We start from the raw sequence: 16,981 nt of genomic DNA, 5'->3' as shown, positions 1-16,981 counted from the left end.
GTAGCTTGCACAGATGCTGTATTTCCACAGTCCCAGGTTTTGGAATCTCCTTGTGGTGTCAGCCTCTGCATTCCACGTGCCGGGGTCTCTGAATTCTTATTTATTAGTATCAAACGTCTGCAAAAAAAAAGTTGTTTCAGGTCAATGTAAACATTTCATTTCAATGAATTCAAAACCTGTTGGTTTCAACCTATATGTAAAGTCAATTTTGAAAAGGAAAAATCAAAACATTTTGTCTTAAAAAAGTCAAAAAGGGATGTCTTCATCTTTTCCAAAAAAAAAAAAAATTACTGATTTTTTTTTCTAAATGAAATTTTGTCAAAATCCCCACTAGCTTCCACAGAACCACTCACTCACCTTCAGCCAAACGCCAGTCGCTGCTGGAAAGTTGAGTCAATGAACATTTTCTGACCAGCTCCATTCATCACGTGTGAGTGTGCATGCTCTGGGGACAGGGATGAGGACTGGGGGAGCTCCCTTCGGAGTTTTGAGGAGGCTGCTCCGTTTATTTTTGCCTGTACTAGCTTGTGGCAGGAACCACGACCCGGAACAGCCAGTCTCTGGGAGACTTAACGAGCATAACTAGCCTGTAGCAGGCTGCCTGATCGGCTGCCACTGCCTGATTGGCTGGAAGAGTCAGCCAATGGATTTTAAGTGCAGCAGCTGCTCAAAGCATTTGCCCATGCTGTAATAGCTCGTGTCTGCTTCTTCCTAGCCCTGCCTCACAGCGGGTAACGGGTTCTGAGCCTTGGCTCCACAGGCTGGCCTCTGACCCTTGGCTTGGACACCTGGGTTCTGTCCATGAGGTCTGACTCTTGCTCTGCCCACTAGGCATGACCGCCCATCTCCCGGTCACTGCCTGCCGCAGTGTATCTTTAATATATGACACCTGCACCCTGAGCCCCAGGTAGAAGCTGTTCATGTTCTCTATAAATCTAAACAATACATGACACAAATAGATATTAAACCACAGCTACATTCCAGTAACCAGACTTCATATCCTCAACAGCTCGCCTCACCAACCGCCTGTTCTCTCTCTCTCTCTCCCTATTTTACCCTCTTGCTTTGTAAAGTTTATAAGGAACACGTGTGGTTAGCACAGAGTAAAAGGAAGTCGATAAGAAAAGAGAAGCAGGAGGCTTTGGATGCCACCAGCACCGCGGGTTTTGCAAACTGCAGTAGGCAGGGTCGCCATCTCAGACGCAGCGTTCATTTCTGGTGCATTTTAACGAAAAAAAGTGAAACAGGTGATAATTGGGAAGACGCAGCTGCCCTTTGCTGGGGTGATTCTCCGCCTTCCAGGTGAGAGGTTCATGTTCATCCATTCGTGCCACTGACTTTAGCCAGGAGGTTGATTCACCAGTGGATTCAGATTCCTTTTCTTCCCTTCTCCCTCTGTTTGCTCTAGAAAAGAATCTAACCAGTGCATGTGGAAGGGGGGGAGTAGATATTCTGATCTCTATACGGGTGGCGTGTGCCGTGTAACCTTAGCACCAACTCTACTGGTTATTGTGTGTATAACACCAGAGGCACCAAAAGAGAGACTCCCTCTGATATACTTCCTAGAAGGGTTCCCTTTGTATGGTATGATGTACATCATGTGTAACCACCAGCCTGGGCTAAGAAAGAGGAACCCTCGAGGTGCTGCCCTGTATCCTCCACCCCTCATTACAAAGGAGGCTGTGATGAGGTTTGCTGTGTTTTGTTTTTCAGGCTATTTTTCTGCTCCTGCTGCCCCTGGGGAGGTGACAGGGCCCCGGGTGGGTCAGTGTCTGTGCAGTGAAGGAAATCAGGGATATGAGAAATCCTGGGGCAGAGGAACAGAGTGGAAATCCTGCCTCAAAGACGTTGAGCTTGCCGGGTCAGAGGCCAAGATGAAGGGGGGCAGAGTCTTCCTCTGAGACGATCACAGCAAGAGCACATTCACAGTGACCCTGGAGAACCTCTCACTGGGAGATAACGGGACCTACGGGTGTGCAATTAATATAAAAGATAGAGCTGATTTAAATGCCCCTGTCAATGTGGCTGGAAAAATGTGCTGGAAAAAAATTGGAGGGAGGTCTCTCTGCACCCTGGGGAGGCAGCTGAAGTCATTAGGGAACGAGGCAGGACGTTCTCAACCCAGCTTTCCCTCCTCCTGTGGTGCACCCAGCAGCTCTGGGCTGGTGCCGTCACCTGCAGCTCCGAAGTGCTCCTGCTTCGCTGTCTGCTCAAATAACTGTCAGCATGGACAGCCTGGCTGTGATGGGGACAGGGCGGGAGGGAATGGGCAGCTCATGTGGTCAAGGGGATCTCGTCCCCTTTCCTCAGGAGCCACTTCCTCATTCTCAGCAGAGGGGAGCTGGCAGGCCTGAGCCCACAGAGTGGGTTTCCAAGCATGGGGGCGTCCCGAGGAAGCAGCTTGAGAACGGAGGGGTGGTTTTGAGCTGCTGGGTTAGCCAGGAAGGGGGCAGAGTTTTCACATGCTGGGGGCATAGGAGCGTGTTTGTGAGGTGTAGGGGTGTCACCTTCCTGGGCTGACGGGGGTTGAGGAAGTTCTGAGGTGGAAGGAGGGCAGGTTGGGTTGGCAGGGATGAGTGCGGGAGGGAAAGGAGTCAACCGGCAAAGGAGGGTGGGGGTGCTTTGGTGCATGGCAGGGTAGAGAGGGGAGGGGACTAGGAGAGATCAGGGAAGTGTCCCAGAGAGAGAAACACAGTGTCTGTCATTCAGGGCAGCTTTCCAGTAAGTGACAATTCCCTTCTGAAAGAGGAAGGGGGTGGGACACGGTGTCCTTTCTTCGTCCCACTTCCCCACCGCCCTTCCTGACCCCCACCGTCATGCTGCCCTTCGACTCCATCCTGCAGCAGCCACTGGCAGGGAGGAAGGGGCGCAGATTGGTACCTGCAGCCCCGCTCGTCCCATTGGCTCTGTCGCTCACGGCGGGTGCCGAGTTGCGCTGCAGCAACTCATTCTGAAGGGGCCTGCAGTCCCCCGGCCCTGGGCTAGGATCCCCCAGCTGGGCAGCCTCACTCTTTGTAAGGAGGCTGCCTGTCAGTGGTGGGGCTCGGGGGACTTCATCCTCACCCCTCTTATTTACTTCACCAGTGGTGTGCAGTGACTTCAGTGTCTGCAAAGAGCTTCTAGATCCTGGGACAGAGGTTGCTATGGCAACAAGCAGCGAATATTAACCCAGTACAGAGTGGGATATACTGACATCCCATTTCATATTCCTGTTCTGCTGAGTTTCTCCTTTTCCTACCTCACCCAGTTCAGCTGGCAATAGCTGATGCAGAAATAGCTGCATGGTCCTGTCTGGGACCAGCAAATTCAGGCCTAATTCTCCTACTGATTTGTGGGCTCAGGCACACCCGACGGCCGTAACTCTGCCTGCCACTGTGGGTTTAATATATAAGGAATTAACAAACAACAGGCCCCTGCAGTAAGCTTCAAAGTCACTGACTACATCATAGCAGTTCAGGCTCAGCCACTCTACACGTGCTTTAAGTGGAGGAAAGATTGCTACCACTTTTGACCCCAGCAGTTAGCCAAATTCAGGCCAGTCAGTGATGAGGAAGATGGGAGAGTCAGGTTTTGCCAATGCAATGTTGTTTATTTGCAAAGAACATGATGGTAACACAGGAGGAATGACTAGTGAGAGTTGCCAAATGGAAAATTCTGTCCAACCCAAAACTTACTGGTGTGGATCTTAATGGAACCAGATTGCTCTGTTCTCCCATGGTAATGGCAGCACAGCAGTGACTGGGAGAGACACGGGGGTGGAAACACCACTATTAAGCCAGTATGTCAGGAAACGACATCCGCCTGTGTTAAGGGAGCTGAAGAGAAGACTTAAAAATATGGTCAAGTGAAGAAAAACATGCAGATAAGGATACAAATCTGTTGTGGATTCCATCAGCATTCCAGATAGCACTGAAGGGGGGAGGGAAAATTCTTGGTACATGAAGGGGTTTCTGGGTTACAAAGAGCTTCTCTCACCTTGTTATGTGTTAAACACCTACAGCGTCCCTAGTGCTGCACAAGACCACAACAAAAAATTAAGACAGGGCAAGCTGAGGAGACCAGGAGAGCAAATAACGTGTCATTAAAAAAGTTAGTGGCTGATTTCCTGTGAGAAGAAATCCATCTTTAGGAGAGAGGCCTGCATGTGGAGAGGGTGGAGATTTGGGGAGGTGGGTGAGAGGGTAGTCCAGGGACACGGTTGGCATGGAAATAGACACAAAGCCAGCAGTGAGAGAAGGGGACACAGGGAACAAGGGCAGAACAGAGAGACTATAGCCAGGCTCATCTGGTCCTGCATTAGGCTCATCTGCTGCCTCAGTTTACCTTCCTTTAGTTCAAACAAGCCACCACATCCCTGGTGCTATTGCATTAACTCTCTCCTTCCAGGATCTGGTTTATTCACACACAGCAACGCGCTAAATATCCCAGCCTTCTTCCTTCACACTCAACAGGCCCCTCAGTTTGTATCAGGCTTCACCATCCTTCCTCTGCCTGCCACTGTGGGTTTAATACCTAACGGGCACTAGCTCTTCACACATCTCTGAATCATTCAAAAAATAACCTCCTTGCTACTAGTAGATGGTGGGGGGCTGCAGGTCACAAGTCTGTCACCTGAACCACACAATTCCCACATCATAGCAGTTAAAGCTCACTCTGTGGGGCTGAGCCCTGCGGACTAGAGAGATGTGATAATTATATGACTGCACACTCTAAACCAAACACTCAGCTCAGTGTGGAATTTGCAAGATTTTGAAGACACTCTGGGATCTTCAGCCTCAGTGATGCTAGCCAGAAGAAATCTATGGGAGAGTCCTATAGTGTTTTCTTTGATGCAAGTGTTGTTTGAACCTTTTCGCAAATTCTGAACAAACAAAGTCCATTAATAATGATACTCAGTGCCCCTGAACACAGGAGGTCCCTGTGCTGGGAACATAGAAGAGTTCAGATCTCACCTCTTCTAACTGCTGTTTGAATTCCCATGCAATTTGTTATCCCACACCCAGTTCTGTCACACACCCTCTCGTTATGAAGTGTACTGGTGCACAGACTGAACTCACAAGCATTTGACCACTGATGCTGATAGCACATGTCTGCTAGGGTACAAAAACCAACACTCAAAACCTGCCACTTGCAGGGTCTGTGGCAAAAATAATGATCCAGTGCCCCTGTAACATGAGTTCAAGTTCTCTTTGATTACACTTGCTTTCAACAGCAAGTGCTGGGGAAACAGAGGACCAGTGAGAAGTTCAGATCTGTCCCCAATTTATTTCAACACTTCTAAAACCAGACTGGTTCACACACACGCCCCGTCCCATGCACATTTTCAGATCCTAACGATGTGTTCACCTCCGGCTAGTTAGGCCTTGGTGTTTTTTTGGTTTATTTGCTTAGCGTTCTCAAAAAAGAAATCCTCGTCCATAAACATCAGACGGGGCTGACCAATATTTCATTGTTCTAGAACACTTCCTTGTTACAGAGGTAGTTCATTTAGAAAGTGTGAACTGTAGTTAGCAGAAGACTGCTCACATTTAATTCCTGTAGTTACTTCATCACCAGGGTAGGCCTCAGGCAGGAAGAAAGGATGAATGTGCAGCAAGCATTATCTTGACAGATGAGCACGGGACGAAACAGATGGGAGGAGGAATAATAGGAATGAGAGCTATATTTCCAAAGTTAAAATTAAAATCCCCCTAGGGATTGTGTGCGCCTAATTTTCAGAACGTAACATTCGGAAAGACTGCTCCAGGTTGGTATCCAAACACTGGTCACTTTTGAAAGTCTCGGCCTCAACATCTTTCACAATGGTTTAGAGAGAATCAGTCCCTGGTAGATGAGCATTCTCCACCTTTATTTAAAAAAGGGGCAGCCAAAGAGAAACCTCTAGTGTAGTTGGGGGTTAAAATGGCACAATTTAGAATTCAACTCTGAACACTTAAACAGGGAAGAAGAAGAGATGCCCAGGGTTAAGGGGCTTCTGCTGCAATCATCATCCAGTCTAAATTCCCGGGCAAAGACTCACTTGTGAATGCCTTTCCTGACCCTTTTAAGGCCTTTTTCTAAACCCATTTATAGCTTGAATCCAAAGTTCAGCTCTACTAAAATCACACTAGAGAAACAGGTTTCAAATTGTAGGTACCAGGACAAATGCACTAACCTCCCTAGCAATCACACAATCCTACTCAATTTTAACATCACCGTCCTCAACGAAGGCACCTCCTCCCAACGCTTTCTTCTTAATGTAGATTGTAAACTATTCCAGACAGGGAATCAGTCTTTGTTGGCACTTAAATATCACACCACAGATGTGCATGGTGCTGTATAAGAAAGAAAGGACACACCACATCCAAGTATTTGAATGTGTCATTGATAGTGTTACCTAGATATTACCTTCATGGGATAAGTCATTTCATTTCACATGCACATGAAGATAATCCATAAAGATTATGGGCCTGGGCTGGTTAACTTGATTCTGGTGGGGCTTCACTGATTTCTGTTCTGCAGTTCTGGTTCAGTATGATTTTTTTAAAACTGTCTCATCCAGTGCTTTGTTTCTTATACAACAACTGGAGACCTGATCCTGCTAACCACAGCAAGCAAAAATGCTTGCAAGCCAAGACTCAGATGGACACCAGGAGATTTATCCAAAGCCAGCTGCCAGTGGCAGATCTCCTGCCCACCAGCCATTAGACATACACTTAATCAATGGGCTGCAAGCAAAATTCAGCCTATAGTGAGGGAAGTGGGCAGTTTATTTTACAGATGGCATTGATTTAATATATTCTGAAACACACACACACCCTTCTAGTGGCCCTGATGCTGTGAAATGCTGAGCTCCCCCTCCTCCCCCCCACCAAGCAAACTCAGGTCCTACTGACTTTAATGCTGAATACCTCTCTCAGGTAGTGTCCAGTGCCTTGGCGGATCACAACGAGGTGCGTTTCCATCTTTCTAGATCTACTCAGGTTTTTATCAGGAGGCAGGTGGATGGTTTTATGTTTACTGGGCCAGATCCTCCACTGGTGGGAGTCAGCACAAGTCCATCAAAGTCAATGGAGTTATACCAATTTACACCATCTCATGATCATCTCATCCTGTTTGAGTGTCCGATTGTGAAGAAAACAAACTAAATTTATAAAAGGTGAAGTGACACTCCCCCAAAGTAACTCAGCCAGAACAATGAGCAGCAGCCACTCAACTCAGAAGGAAGAAGTTCAGCCCTACATTAAATACTTTTCCATAATTGTCATGCTTTAACTGTAGCCTATGAGAGGAGAAAGAAGGTTGCACCACCACACAGAAAACTCAACGTATTGCTGAGGTCACATTTAGAGTTCTGCTGCCCGGAGAAGGAGCCAGGACCATGAGAATTTTGGCTGGGGCTGGATTGTTTTCCCAAAATGGCATTCTTTAGAGGTCAGGGGCATGAAGGCAAAGTGAACCTGCTCCCTGGTAGACAATGGGATTGTTGTCATCCATATCAGTGGGAGCAGGCGATTACTAAGCAGGGACTCTTGGAACAAAGGTAAGTTTCAAACCTGTGTACCCAAATTTAAACCTGCATTTAGATGCCTAATTTTAGACACCCACGTTCAAAAATGTTGGCTCAAGAATAAATTCCTGGACACGGTCTCCATGTAGAAACCCAAATGGCAGAAGTCCCCGGGAAGCTGCTTTTAATCTAAGAGCTGAAGCCTGAAGGTCAAGTTTTCAACACTGCTAAAGTAACTTTTGCAAATGGGACTCTGGCTGCTAAGTGACTTAATCTAAGTGCCCGAGTCTCATTGCAAGTCAACAGGACTTAGGTTCCTAAATCTCTTTGTAAATCTGGTTCTTAGGCACTTAAAGTTCAACTTAAGCAATCTAAGCACTAGAGTCACATTGACTTCAATAGGAGTTTGGTGCCTGACCTGTTGAGGTGCTTTTGTAAACACCACCAGGTATCTAGTTACAGCTTTATCTGCCTGGGCCTTTGTACAAACCTGGCTGGAGGGTCACCTTTTCAAACTGATCCATCCACAGTGCATTGACGTGCTTTGGAAAAATTCAGGGACCACAGAATGTTCATACTTGTCTGCCAATGGTCTTAAAATATTCTAGGCAGTTTGAACTGTGCCGTTAACACCTCCCCCCTACCCTCAGCCTCATGCACTGAATTGGTTTAAAAGGGATTTTTCCTCATTACAACCAAATGCTGGTCTGACAGCTATTGTTACAATAGGACGGACCGTAGTTCTGTCCTGAATGACTCCAGCAAGAGTCCCAGAGTAGTTTTTCTAATGGCATTAGAAATATTTCAGGCGGGGATTTGATCGTATGTTCTCTGTGAAAATGAGTGTTCTGCCAGGTAAGCTCCTGCATGAGTCTCATTGGATTTTTACTGGCTTAAGGCTAAGTTTAAAAAGGGCATTTATTGCAGAGTGTCTGCACACAGACTTACATCTCTTGTTCCAGTGTGAAGTGTAACCAGATGTAATTATTGCAGTGCACATTTGTAGGTAGATCAGTCTTCAGATGTAAGCTAAACTGATAAAACCAATTTTAAACCTGGGTTCTAGGAGTGCCCAAGCATAAAGTTATACCAGTTTAACTAACTCGGTTTAAAGTCACATGTGGAGTTAAATCAGTGCAACTGTGTGTTTAGACCAGGCCTAAGCTGAAGAGAAATGTAAAAGGGATATAAACCCTCATGCTTCAGGGCAAAAAACCAACCACCAACTGGGAAGCTGGAAGAAGTGTTCCCTATGAGCAGATTATTCCCTAATTAAGGACTCTTTCACCTTCCTCTGAAATAGCTGTACTGGCCTGCTCCAAAATGTTTCCAATCTAAATAGGGACAACACACGACAGTTGGTGCAGGACAAAGCGGAGCTGGTCAGAAAACAGACATTTTTCACCATGAGCAACTACCAAAAAATATTTAAAATATTTGGCTCAAAAATACAGTTTAAAATTTTCAGGTTTTTCCAGAACATTTTGAATTGATTAAGGACAAGAATTGTCATTTTGAATCAACATTTTGAATTTACTTACAATATTGTTTCCCCCCCAAAAAAAACTAAAGGAACCAAAATCCAAGACAAAACAAAACAAATATTTTCGTTTCATTTGCAACATTGATTCAAACTGAAAATTTTTCATTTCAAATTTGCCTGCAGGAAAACAAACACGTTTCACTGGAATTTCCCCCACAAAGCTTTCGGTTTCAACTAGACATTGATCAGCAGGAAAGTTTTCCACACTAACAATTTCAACCAGATCTAAGAAAAAAGTTGAAACCTTAAGAGGCATGTGGTGCCCTGGATGGGTTCCTTTTCTGCTGCTGTCATTGCTGATGGAGTCCATTTTCCGTAAGGCTAGGTTGGGTCACTGGGCAGCGGGGAGCTCATCTATACACTGCCCAGGGCAGATCTCCCAGGAATATTTGTGTGCTTCAAGGGAAGGGTTTGATGGTGGAAATCCACTGAAATTTCAGGAACTGCTTGCAACTGCTGCTTCTGTTTTGCACCAGACCCTGTGACAGGTCCTGATCATGGTTTGAGTATCACAACAGAAAAAGAGGACACCCCAACCACAGACAAAGAGTGAGACACCAGCCACTTCCCCCTTAGCCTGCTCCGAGGGCAGTGAGGTTGCGCAGATAGGAGGAACCCTTGCAACCAAAGAACTAGTTACAGAGCCTGAGTTTCATTGCAGACTCCTACAGCAGAAACGCAGATCTGGTGCCTCCTAGTAACACAGAGAGAGGATTTTCCTGGAGAGAGACTTACCTGGAATCAACGTCCGGCCAGCCTGTGGGGAGAGGCAGAACAATGAGGATTTTCCCAGTTCTGGGTTGGATGCTTATCCCAGGTAAGAAGGCAACGAGCTCTGTACGCACCAGCAGAAACAGCCAGTGTTCTTCCTCCTCGGGCCCTTCGCACACCCACATCTGTGTGTGTTAGCAGAGTGCGGCTGCTAAGAAGGGATTCCAGGAATGGTTCTTGAGGCTTCAAATAATCTGGCAGGAGCCTCAGTGCTCTGCTCCTAGAGACTTTTCAACCTGCCTCACGGGTGGGCTCTGTGTTATTTACGCTGCTCCTTACCTTTGACGAAGCTGCTCATTCACTAGGAGCTATTCTGCAGAAATCACCTGTTGGTAAAACTACTGCAGGTTGGTGCTTTACATTTGTAAGTTACCAAAAACTTCCCAGCCCAGAAGGGGACAAAGCGACTGTCCCACGGTCTCTCTCTCTCTCTGGCTATGAAGAGTTTGCTCCCACAGTTTTCCTGTGATGCTCCATCAGCAGCAGTTACAGGGGGTCCAGATCTGCAGCAGCACCTGGTAACTGGCAAACACATTCTCTGCTGTGGTTATTCCTGAGAGCCACCCACCATCTGCGCTTCCTTGCAGGGAGGATACTTCTCCCTGGCTCAGTAATTGGGGTTGGGGGAAACTCCACTGGTGTGTGTCTCTTTCCTGCAGATCCTGAGGCTGGAACCAGCACGAAGGAAGGGAACAGGGATCCCGCTTGCCCAGTGTCACACCTTGGCACTGCTCGGCAGGGCATGTGAAGGGGGAGCTGCTCTCTCGCTGTGGGCTGGGGACGGCAGTGATTGTCTGTTTGGGGTTTTATTGCCCAGCAGGCCGTGAGTTGGGTCCCTGCGTCTCTCAGCACATCCCGGCCTCCTGCTCTGGGCAGGCAAATGCTCAGATGTCAGCGCAACATTCCCCGGGGCACAGGGCAGTGACCTACCGCGGGTCTCTGGGATCCCGGGACCAAGCCTGCATCTGCGTCCACCCGCACAGGGCAGGAGGGATCCCGGCACCGCCCCCAGCTGCCCCGGAGAGGGGGGATCTGTACCTGCGGGGGGAGGGGCGTGAGGCCTGGGGGGGCGCAAATGCAGGCTCGGGTCCGACACGCATTTACCCTCCACTCAGCGCCCGCCTCCCCCGCTCCAGCCCCGCAGGCCGGTCCCAGCTCAGATGGCGCCGCCTCACCCCCGGCCGGCCCGGCTCTTCACAACGCACCGAGGGGGTCGCAGGAGCAGCTGCCCTCCGAGCCTCCTGCGCCCATCCGGACTTACCCGCTGCTCCATCCCAGCTCCGGCTGAGAGGCGTCCTCATCCGCCGCACTAGGGGGGCGGGAACTGCCGGGATGTGCCCCCCGCCCCCTGCACATGGGGAAACGCCGGCCTGGCCCGGCCCGGCCCAGCGACCCCCCGCAGGCAGCGCCGGCTGTGCCTCCCTCCCCCGCCCGCCACTGGCACGAGCCATTTTCTGTTCGTTTCGAAGGTAACGACGCCCCGTGTCTGTCTGTGTCTGTCTGTCTCCCGCAGGCTGCTGGGCGTTGACGGGCCCCGGGACAGTGCGCGGCCCCGCGGGCGGGTCGGTAACTGTGCTCTGCTCCTATGACAGAGGCTACGAGAGTTATAAGAAGTACTGGTGCTGGCCAGGATCGTGGGCCCGCTGTTTCAATGGGGTCTACATCGCTGAGAGCAGCGGGACAGAGGCCGAGGTGAAGCGGGACCGCGTCTCGCTCCGAGACAATCACAGGCTGAGATCGTTCACTGTGACCGTGGAGAACCTGACCCCGGCAGACGCCGGCACTTACCAGTGCGGGATAGACAGGACTGGGCTTGATCTCGTGCACAACGTGGAAGTCATCGTCACCCCAGGTACATCGCTGCGCTGCTCCGAGCGCTAACTCCGGGTGCAGCAGTTCAGGCACAGCCCGGCAGCCGGTGCCCGGCGCTGCCCGCACAGACTCTGGCCGCTCAGGGGCTGCAGCGCTGGATGGGGGTGCCCCCAAGCATAAAGTCGCACCAGTTTAACTAAATCGGTTTAAAGTCACATGTGGAGTTAAATCAGTGCAACTGTGTGTTTAGACCAGGCCTAAGCTGAATGAAATGTAAAAGGGATATAAACACTCATGCTTCAGGGCAAAAGACCAACCACCAATTGAGGGAAGCTAGAAGAAGTGTTCCCTATGAGCAGATTATTCCCTAATTATGGGACTCTGTCACCTTCCTCTGAAATAGCTGGTACTGGCCCCTGTCCGCAGCACATCTAGGTGGACCAGTGGTTTGATGCAATAAAACAATTCCCATGTTCCTGTAGAAATCAGTGTCAGAGTGGTGTGGGGAAGAACACTGGCTTAGGTTAGCATTGAGTGGGGAAGAAGAGGAGAGGCCAGAAACTGCTCGCAGGCAGCAGAAAACACAGTAACGCTATTTATAGAACAGACCGTTCAAGTTCTATCGGTGCAGCAGCACTTGGCTGGGTGCACCCGGAGTTGTGATATTTTTGCTGCAAGTCCAAACTCTCTTCAGAGTCAGGCTGTTAACACAACATCTGTAAGAAGATGGTGCAGAGCAGCAACCACCGCACAGGAGAACGAGCTTCGTCTTTCTAAATCCTTAATGTCCATTTGCAGATTCAGTCCATGAGAAATAAACCAGGAGACATAAGTATAGCCAGAGTTAAAACTAAGCACCAGACACCTCCACTAGGTCAGAACTAGGGATTAATAGTAGTCCAGCAAATGCATAAACAGGGTGTTGAATATCCCGAAAACGAAGGCAGGTACATACTCCGTTGATAGTTTGCAAAATCAGAGGGCTGTTAACACAGCTCAGTTGCTTGTTTACAGCTGTGCCTGCCTCAACCGCGCCAGCACCAATTCCACCAAAGAAAAAGCCAACAGTTGATGCTTCCTCCACGGAGTCTCCTTTCACATCGACTGTCCCAGAAGTGACTGAATCCAACCCCACCGTTCACAGCAGCGACCCTCCCGCATGGTGAGTACCTGCACACATTCTAGAGGGGTCACAACCAGGACGGGGGCGGATTGACTCCAGAACAGGAGTCAGGAGCCAGGCCAGGTTCTGGATACCAGCAAACCTGCATCTGAGACAGGCCAGGGGGCAGGCCAAGAGCCAGGTTGCCAGGAGATCAGAGTCTGAGACAAACCGGAGACCCATGCTCAAGAGGCGCCCGGTCAGGATGTCAGAGTCAGACCCCAGGACAGGGAGCCCAGCGGAGGTAGTCCTAAGCATGAAAAAACACCCAGTTGCACAGACAATTTCCGGCCCCTCTGCTCAGCTGAAATAGACACAGGGAGCCAATCAGGACCCACGGAGTTTTACCACTCAGATCCCAGACCAGGAGTCCTCTGCCAAAGTTGAACTTTGAGTTCCGGTGACAGGTGGGAACATATTGGCTCCTAAGCGCCCTGTGGACCAGGGTTCAAGACCTACAAGCTTCATGAGAGGGCAACGTGGGGTCCCATTTCACAGAGTGCTCTGGTCCAGCCAGGGTTTCTGCGCTGCCCTCGGAGGACAGGCACATCCCTGCAGGTGACACCCATAGTGCTGGTGGCCTATGGACAAGTTCAACTCCAATAGCATCAGAATCGAGGACAGACGCCATCCAGTGTCTGCCGGAAGGCAGCACTACACCCGATTGGAGGCGCATGAACTCACATCTCTGGCCTGAAGCCTCAGCACTGAAATCAGGGATAGATTAAAGCGATCGAGGCCCCAGTGACACCACAACACAGGACCCCATAGCTGCCCGCACCCTCTTAGTCTATTCCTGTGCCACTGTACCACCTCCACCAGGAGCAGCACGGGAAGTGGCATAGGACCCCACTTATATCCTCCCAATGGATCCACCCCGGGGTAGGCACGAGGGGCAGCATCCCAGCAATCAGGTTATAATGGCTTGGGAGGGATCCACTGCACTCTTCTCCAGCAGCATACAGAGCCTCTGCTCAGGGCCACAGGGCGGGCAGGGTCTGCAGAACAGCCGTTCTTGAAGGGAATCTTCCCGGAGGTGCACGGGGCAGTTCAGATCCATTGTCGCTGCCGTCGTCACTCAGCTCACAAGCCTTTCTTGGCAGGCCCGAGGGCTGGAGACTCTGTTTTTTAAGATGAAAGAGGAGATTCTGCCCTCATCACGTGATTCCAGGGCTGGGCCCACAGGCAATCACACGCACAGGTTTTCTAGACCCGACACAAAGCACACACGTCACTGGCTGCCCAATTCCTGTCTGAACCCCGCCCTCCCTAGCTGAAGGGTTAGGAACATAAATGTCTCCTCCCAAGTCTCCTTTGGGGACTTGCGTTTATCACTGAAAAAAAATTAACTGGCTGCTGAAGGCAAAGGACTAGCACTTAGATGACAAGGGGGGAAGGCAGGAGATCCACGTGCCATCCGCAGCTCTTCCACTATCTCACTGGGGCACCTTGGAGACGGTCACTAAACTTTTGCACCTCAGTTGCCCGCTCTGTGAAATGAGGGTTACACGCACACCTTCCGGTCAAAGGCAAGGAGCTGCTCGATTACAATGCTATGTAAACAAAGTGCAGGTACCAAGCAGGTAGAATGACTCCGCTCCCCCTTGCCTTTAGGAAAATAGACCCAGTCCTCCATATCCGGACACCATGCGTCCTGCTAATTCTGCTGCTGATTTTGCTCACTGCTATAGCGTTTATAAAGACGTCACAGAGGAGAAACAAAGGTAAGAATTACCAGTTTGCAGAATAAAGGGACTTTACAATCAGTGCAGCCTGCATGTTCAGTTTCCTTTCTCTGACCCACATTGCTCCTTCCACCAGAAACTGTCTCCAAATATATCACAAGCATCTAGTCACACTCAACCCTACCCTACCAACTCCGCAGGCAGAGAGGGCATGCAAAATTTGGAAGCCAGCAGATCTCCCCAGGACCAACCCCAAGAATCCCCAATCCCAGTCACAGAGTAGTTGCCTAACACAGGCCAAGTGGATGAGTTGACTTGTTTATTTCTAAGAGGTCTGACAGTTTTTGAAGCACATTCATTCCAACACCAATTAAAAGACAAAAAAAAGAGAAACACAAACACAGGAGTCGCTCACTCAGCTGGGAGGGGCACAAATCTCTCCAGCTCTGGAAAGTTCCTTCCCCACCTAGACATTCTCCCGGCTGCTCTAAGGCTTGCTGTACCTCCAAAGCCCCACGCTGCCCTGGGTTCTGCACTCTGGGAATCGCTGAGCCTCTGACACTATTAGCACAGCTGGGCTAGCCAAGGTCTAATAACCACAAACAAACTGACCAATTCCTTCTTTCCTTGACCAACCTGGGTAAGATCTCCGTTTATTAGGTAGCCCTGATCTTTCCCTCTAACTTCAATGACCTGCAGTTGGACTTTAAATAGCCCCACGCATGGGGGTAAAACCCCAGAATTCTCTTCTCCTAGCTCTGGGAAGGAGTAAGAAATAGCCCTGGATCGATTTAGAAAGAAAAGAGAAAGTTAATGATTTTTCCCACCGTGCCTGTATCATATTCACACAAAGCAGGAGAGCCAGGACTTGTCTACATGGGAACTTTGCACCCATTTAACGTTCCTTTGTCGTAGCAGAAAATGCCTTGCATCCACACACACAAATGGTCTTACATCTGTTTCTCTCACACCTTATTTCAAAAAAATTAAACCTCTATTTCGGTGGGGGTTATGTTAGTGATCCCCATTCTACCATCCCCACAGCAATTCCATTAGCCCTACCACTGCTATCCCCTGGTGTATCATTCACACCTGAAATGACTTACTTGGTTACCTGTTCGCATGCCACTACCCTGGAGCCACCTGAACCGCATGACCCTGCTGGGATGAAACGCTGCTGGCACATGCCCAAAGATCTTCTGTTTGCATCTCAAACTAGTTACAAGTGCACAGATTCTGAGGCCAGCTTGTCCTAATGTCTGTCTGCATTGCTGGTGGCAGCGCACTCTCCTTTGGCAGCATGCTTGGCTTCCAAGAAATGCGCTCAAAGCTGGGCAGAATGATCCCACCATAAGACGCTAATGCCAGTCAGGCCAGCGTTAGACTCTCTGGCACGTTTCTGCAATGCTTGACTATGGAAAGTCCTCCACGGGTAGCGTTGCCTGGCTCTGTCCTCTCCTTGCCAAACACATCCACCGAGCCGTAACCTCATGGGAGCAGGGAAGAGAGGCTGAGCTGTGGAGGAAGGGCAAACACGCTGGAGAGCCGCTGTTTCCACATGCGGCAAACAAGATTGTGGTCTGTGGATCCAGAGACTTGGCCCCATGTCTGTCCTGGGAGGGTCGCCTGGTTCGTTTAGCTCTGCCGGGCTGGGTCCATGTTAGCACCAGCGGCTCACCCAGGCTCAGGGGTTACATCGGCGGCGCAGTTCAGTGTTTAACAAATTCATTCTCAAAATCTCCTAGCCGATGGAGGTTGCTCAGCGTTACGCCTTTTCCGAGAGCAGCTTAATGCAGCGGATATCGCAGCTCGGTGCTCAGACACTGGTGCGAGGAGGGCCTTAGAAACACCTAGACACACCTAGAACAGCGTGACGTCACTTTGACACACTCTCCCTTTGCAGGTCTTTCAGCCCTGGAGGGATCGCCTGGACAAAGGGAAGAGAACGTCCATCTCTATCAGCTGGTAAGGCAGGTCCGAGGCAAGCGCCTGAGTTTTCACACGTGGCTCGGAAACTGAAGGCGGCGGCTGCGGCCTTCCAGATTCAGTCCGCTAGTGCGGAGTGATCTCAAATATCCGCCCTAGAAAGGGTGCAGCGCGGCCTACTCTGTCTCCGCTCTGCTGAGGTACTCGTTGTGTCCGCTCACGGCTAAAAGCCCCTCCCCCACACTAAGGGGAGGAGCTTCTGGGCCCGGGACTCAACCGATTATGCGGGACAAGACATGAAAAAAGAGGCAGAGGTGTGAAGGTCAAAGGGCTAAAGGGAGGGACCCTGAAGGGGACAGGGAGCAAAGACCCCTGGGCAGCACACACCGCTCCTCCAAAGTAGCGAAGGAGTCGTGGACACAGCCCAGAGGAACTCTGCCCGGTGCTGAGCTGTGACCCGCACTGGTACCATGTGCAGCTTGCTCAGCCTCCAGTGGCTGGTCCACACAGAAGAGCTCACCACAACCAGCACTTAGGAGAGTTACTGCTGTAGTAGCTTCCCTGGTAGCGTGTTCAGCCTTTTAATGCTGACC

The 16,981-nt window shown here is 49.9% G+C and overlaps 1 protein-coding gene and 1 long non-coding RNA gene across 2 annotated transcripts; both read left to right on the top strand.

Moving 5' to 3' along the window:
- Positions 1-1,062: 1,062 nt before the first annotated feature.
- On the top strand, positions 1,063-1,893 carry LOC137152674 (uncharacterized). Its single transcript, XR_010919569.1, has 2 exons — positions 1,063-1,302; positions 1,714-1,893. It is a non-coding gene; the product is annotated as an uncharacterized lncRNA (long non-coding RNA).
- A 7,877-nt stretch (positions 1,894-9,770) lies between these two features.
- On the top strand, positions 9,771-11,756 carry LOC137152871 (CMRF35-like molecule 5). Its single transcript, XM_067547832.1, has 2 exons — positions 9,771-9,849; positions 11,317-11,756. The coding sequence occupies exons 1-2, from the start codon at positions 9,810-9,812 to the stop codon at positions 11,682-11,684; spliced, it is 408 nt and encodes a 135-aa protein (XP_067403933.1). The 5' UTR covers positions 9,771-9,809; the 3' UTR covers positions 11,685-11,756.
- Positions 11,757-16,981: the final 5,225 nt, after the last annotated feature.

Source organism: Emydura macquarii, unplaced genomic scaffold (genome assembly GCF_026122565.2).
Source record: "Emydura macquarii macquarii isolate MOO-44397 ecotype Brisbane River unplaced genomic scaffold, CSIRO-AGI_Emac_v2 contig_1230, whole genome shotgun sequence".
Taxonomy (NCBI): domain Eukaryota; kingdom Metazoa; phylum Chordata; order Testudines; family Chelidae; genus Emydura; species Emydura macquarii.
The sequence above is the reverse complement of the archived record's forward strand: the minus strand, read 5'-3'. Positions and strand labels throughout refer to the sequence as shown.